At 48.6% G+C, this 5,188-nt stretch overlaps 1 protein-coding gene across 2 annotated transcripts in view; it reads right to left on the bottom strand.

Annotated features, from left to right (window-relative positions):
* The window catches only part of LOC113207179 (aldo-keto reductase family 1 member A1), a 16,291-nt gene extending 11,534 nt beyond the window's left edge, over window positions 1-4,757 (bottom strand). The window contains exons 1-6 of one of the 2 annotated variants that reach the window (XM_026423603.2): window positions 4,589-4,757; window positions 3,841-4,209; window positions 3,400-3,516; window positions 3,120-3,253; window positions 2,749-3,006; window positions 2,479-2,638 (exon numbers count right to left, since the gene is read on the bottom strand). In XM_026423603.2, the coding sequence (XP_026279388.1) occupies window positions 2,593-2,638; window positions 2,749-3,006; window positions 3,120-3,253; window positions 3,400-3,516; window positions 3,841-4,209; window positions 4,589-4,660 (996 nt within the window). In that variant the 5' untranslated portion in view covers window positions 4,661-4,757 and the 3' untranslated portion in view covers window positions 2,479-2,592. Of the gene's footprint in view, window positions 1-2,478; window positions 2,639-2,748; window positions 3,007-3,119; window positions 3,254-3,399; window positions 3,517-3,840; window positions 4,210-4,588 lie in introns of those variants that run through there. The other variant, XM_052266913.1, reaches the window with a different exon arrangement.
* Window positions 4,758-5,188: the final 431 nt, after the last annotated feature.

Raw genomic sequence — 5,188 nt, 5'->3', positions numbered from 1 at the left:
CTCTCTCTCTCTCTCTCTCTCTCTCTCTCTCTCTCTCTCTCTCACGGACAGCCAGCTATGGAGGGAGAGGTAGAGATGGGCACTGCTGCTAATTGCTCTGAGGACAATTTTTTGTCGTGATGTAGCAAAAAGTATATTGTTAATAATTTAGCAACGATTCTTCAGTGGCCACCACAGCAAGTCAAGCATTTTGGCAGGTGAACGGGGGAGGAGGGTGATTTGCGGGTTGCGAGTCTCGAAGGTATCGGAATCAGGGTCCGAATATGGCCACGTGAAAAGCTTGGAATGGAACTCAAACCGACTCAAACCCACCTTCTTCGTGCATGCAATAGCCGGTGTGGAGTTAACGCTTTGGGGCTGTGAGTGTCATATCATACGCTCTCCCTAGGTGTTCCAAAGTTTCGTCTTATGGCGAAAGCGGGTGTCACATGGACAAGTGCGACTCTCGCGGGGTGTTCTTTACTCAGTACTCCGCACGGATCGAAGTTCTTCGTAAATTGCAGCATCTGCAGTGCGTGTGGCCCAACCAGGCTGTGGATGATTAAGATAATGTTTCGTGGAAGTAGAGTTGCGTTATCTTATCTTCATGAGTTTTGAAACTTCAGTATATATCGGGAAAGAAAGAAAGGATACTCATCCTATACCTCATCACTATCCGCACTTATCGTATGCCATGTGACTGATTCGCGCATCGGTCATTTCCTAAGTTACGAGACTGTACCAATAACGAGCACTGAGCACTACTTGCATGCGGGCCGGTTGGATTGTTTATCTGTCGTTTCTGGCGATTGCCTTATAATCCAAGAGTAGGCAAACCTTTGAGAAAAAATGCCGTTAACAGGTGTAGGAAACACCACACATTTTACCTTGAGTGTAGGATCTATAGCAAGCCCAGTGAGAACTGGAGTTTCGAATCGCGGTCGATTTAAAGTCATATTCGAAAATTCATTGACTTTCGGCGTTTTAGGGACAGAGGGTAGGCAAGCAGGCTAACCTGAACGTCTTGTCTTCTCTTTTACTGACACCTGATTGACCATGAATCGAGCTGTTTCCATCTTGGCGTAAAGGTGTATCGCACCTTTACTTTCTCGCTATTCGACTATCCCTGGACAGTTGGGCTGGCAAAAAAAATCAAGGATCGATCTTGAAAGCAAAAAGCGCAATTTTACACTGATAAACTAAATGTGCAACACCTTAACACTTGTAAGTGTGCAACTGCAAGTTGTATACTTTCAAGTGTTTATTTCAGTTGTGGCACACTTGCAGGCGGGCAACTCGGCAGTTGTGCACTTGCAAGTGTGCAACTCGGTAGCTGTGCACGTGCACTCACAAGTTTACACCTACGGAGTTGAACACTTGCAAGTATTAAATTTGCAGTTGCACACTTGGTTTATCAGTATAAGAGTAGGACTGCTCGGCAGCGAGCACAGTGCCTCAGCCTCAGCAGGCACAGTATCAGTATTGTGACAATGCACCTTTCCTCAGATTCAGCCTCACTCGCAGCACTCGCGGTTTCCCCTAGCATCAGTTTCCTTGTCTATACAGGGTGGTCCACAGACCCCTTCCTTTATTTTACTTACTGTACCGGATGCAGGCGTGCGGGCGGGTTGCATACTCGCACGGGGCCATAAGGCGCCGCTGGGAGCGACGGTTGGCAAGCCCGCCCGCACGCCTGCATGCGGTACAGTATAGGCAAAATAAAGGAAGCAGGGGCCTGTGGTCCAACCGGTAGATTGGTTCTATTTTCCCTGTCGAGATAGGCAGGGTGACCATCTGAAAATTTTAATAATTCTGTTTTGTGCAAATACTAGCTGAAGTAGCTAGCTGAAACATTAACATTATCTTTGAATATTTGTGTTTAATGTGAGTGTTTTAAGGCATCATCTGCGAAAACAAAATAAGAAGAAACGGTGCCCACGGCTGTCAGACGGTCTCCTCGACCATGTCGAGCGATTCACCCCTTTGCATGGCAGCAGCCGTTTATCTCGCGCCGACAAGGGAGCACGATGGGTTGCTTGGCTCCGGGTTGGACTTTGGGATTGGGACTTTGGTCGGGTACGGTACAGTTTGTAATGCTCCCTACCCCTACCTACCGGGTTGGGTGCGCCCAGCAGCTATATTAGCAATGCGCCTGGGAAACTGTAAGGTATGCAACCGTCAGCTTGGAGAATACACGGGCGCTGAGCGCGCTGTCTACGTGCTAGGCGAGCAGCTCTCAGCACCTGCGGGGGGCTGACGCAGTGTGGCATGAAAAGAAGTAGGTCTCTCCAAGCAAAATTTGTACTAAGACGAAAACTTCATACATTTTCGCAGTTAGTTTTGTTGGGCTGGGTTTGAGTGCTGCCACAGCTGGGTGTTGGACCGAGTGCATGAATACAAAGATAAACCACACAGGGCTTATCTCTCGTGATCGTGTTTTGAGTGGTATGTTTGTGTTGCAGGGATTTGGGATGGACATCTGTCCAAACAGCGGAGGAATATTTTTACACAGTTCTATATTTGGAGCTAAATTAGTGCCAAACGACAATTTACAAAGTTTCACAGTTTATCAGAGACTAGAATGCATGTTGTTTTCTTTTTTCTTCCAGATCTTCAGGGATACTCGTTGAAAGGATACGTCGGGTGTTCACTCGTCAATCTGCAGGGAAAAAAATGTTTAAGAATAGAATGTTTTCTTATCGATTTGAAAAGTAAAAGTTTGCTGAAATTATACTGCGTCGTTTCAAGTATGCAGGAAATTATGCCTACCCAGTGATAAACTTGAAGTCGAAGATACGTCCGTCTTTGCCCTTGTCTAGTGCGTCCAGCTTCTTAATGTCTTCCGCTTCAAGCTTAAAATCGAAAATATTGATGTTCTGTGTGAGACGCTCCTTGCTCAGGCTCTTGGGAATGGCCACGATACCACGATTCACAATGTGCTTCAATAGAATCTGTCCGGGAGTCTTATTATATTTCTTGGCCACCTCCACAACCACGGGGTTCCGGAGCAAATCAGGAATAGTTATACTAGAAGAAAATGAACCAGTTACTTATTTTGCAATGCACCCAGTAAAAAGCGTAGGCTGCAATTCCAAATAAGCCCTTAATCATAATGTACGTTTTTCTTTAAATTTCCTTACTTTCCGCCGTATCTGTCTCGAATGGTTACGTCAGAGCCAGGGCTACCAATTGGAGAATAGGCGGTGACAACAATGCCGTTCTTGTGGCAGTATTCGACTAAGGGTCGTTGCTGCATGTACATGTGGAGTTCAACCTGTTTGAAAGACACGAGAAAAAAAACTATTATAAGCTGTTGTTTGTGCGTCTTCATGTGGCCTAGAAAACGTCTTTTAAAAAATCTATTTTTTTCAGACAGTGTTTTTGATTTGAAGATATTTTACTTGTTTTTGGTATACAGACCTGGAGGTTGGCTGGTTTGATGCGACAAATATCTAAAATATTCTGAATTTGTCTTTTATTGAAGTTGGACACTCCGATACTTTTTGCTAGTCCCGCATCCACAAGTTTTTCCATTTCCTACAAAAGGCAAAACATTAAAAATGAAAACAGATTATAATATAGCTCGGGGGTCACCCTCTCTTTCTTTCGCCAGTTTTTTTCGAACACGGCAGTAATTAAGACGTGAGTCCGTGAGTCCACTGTACGCTAGCTCGTTAGCGAAACTGCGTGGAGCGCCTGCAACGCGTTAGGTAGGCCAACCCGCCAAGCAGCTGTGTAGAGTCGGCGGCCCACCCTGAGACCCCCCTCTCAAGGCCCCGGTGCGGGGCTCAGTCGACCGGAACGTTTGTCGCCCAACGATGCTCTCAAACAACGCCAAAGCCTCGGCCAAAGCGTACTCACCTTCCAGACGGTGACGTGGTCCGTGTCGTCCTCGGCGTGCCCTTTGCCGTCCGGTCCGATGGGGCTGCCGTTCTCGTACACCTTCATGGTATACGGCATGTGCACCAGGTACATGTCGACGTAGTCCATGCGCAGCTTCTCGAGGGAGCTCTTCATCCACTTCTCGGCACCGCCCGGCCTGATTCCCCATGGCGGCAGTTTGGTGCAGATGAACAGGTCCTCGCGCTTCAGCTTGCCCGTCGCGATCCAGTTCTCCTGGATAATCTTCCCGATGACGTCCTCGTTGCCGTACGCGCCCGCCGTGTCGATGTGCCGGTAGCCCGCGCGCAGTGCCTCGTCCAGGGGACCCTCCAGCTCTCCGGCGGCAGCCTGCACGCGACAAAAATGTGGGGGTCACTTTGCTATATACTCCATGCAAGGAGCAGTTGTAGGTTATGATTTACTTCTTTACGATGCTGCTCCGTTTAACCCCGACAAAAAAATAAAATCCCCTCATACTAACGCGGCTATCGTATGCCTGATATGATCCATACAGAATGGGCAAGGGCACTGGCAACCCCGCCGCGATTGGCTCAGACCGGACCATTTGAATGAGTAACAGAGCGCCAAGTTCACGGGCAGGTTTTTTTTTTTTTTTTTAAACCGGAACCTCCCGACCTTCTCCTTGGGGATCATTAGGCCTTTTGGGGTGTTAAGTCGGGCAGTCATAAACAGACGTTTGAATAGTTTGACTTCAACTTTGACCTACCTGCCAAGTCCCGTATCCCAGGAGGGGCATTTTATCGCCATTGCGCAGAGTAGCGAAAGCTGTGCTGGCCATGTCTGCTGTCGGTGTGTTCCCTTGCTCGCACTGAGACCGACTGCCCTCACGCCTGTACCGGCACAGGCAGATAAAGTCGCTACTTATCCACTCGTGCCCCCCACCCCACCCCAGCTGGTCAAGCGCGAACGCACCCGGTCACTTTGGGCTAATCTCTGTCTGCAAATACCATTCGAAATATGAACCCTTAATGTGAAATTACGGATGATACGGCGGGCGGCTCGGTTACACAATATGTTGCAAAGTCGAACGAAGTTCACAGTGTTCGGTAGTGCCTCATCCCAGGGCCGCACAGCGCGGTTCGTCTATTTTCCATTATCGTGTCCCCCCCCCCCCTTTTCTCCCACCTCGACCCCCACTGAAGTCCTAGAGGACTCTGGCCCCCCACCACCCACCCTGGCGTGTCTCGTGCCCGGACAGCCACGGATGTGACCGTCTCTGTCTGTCTGTCTGTCTGTCTGTCTGTCTGTCTGTCTGTCTGTCTGTCTGTCTGTCTGTCTGTCTGTCTGTCTGTCTGTCTGTCTGTCT

The sequence above is a fragment of the Frankliniella occidentalis genome, unplaced genomic scaffold (assembly GCF_000697945.3).
Source record: "Frankliniella occidentalis isolate FOCC.00 unplaced genomic scaffold, Focc_3.1 Scaffold44, whole genome shotgun sequence".
In the NCBI taxonomy this organism is placed as follows: domain Eukaryota; kingdom Metazoa; phylum Arthropoda; class Insecta; order Thysanoptera; family Thripidae; genus Frankliniella; species Frankliniella occidentalis.
Note: the sequence above shows the minus strand (reverse complement) of the source record. Positions and strands in the feature narration are given on the sequence as shown.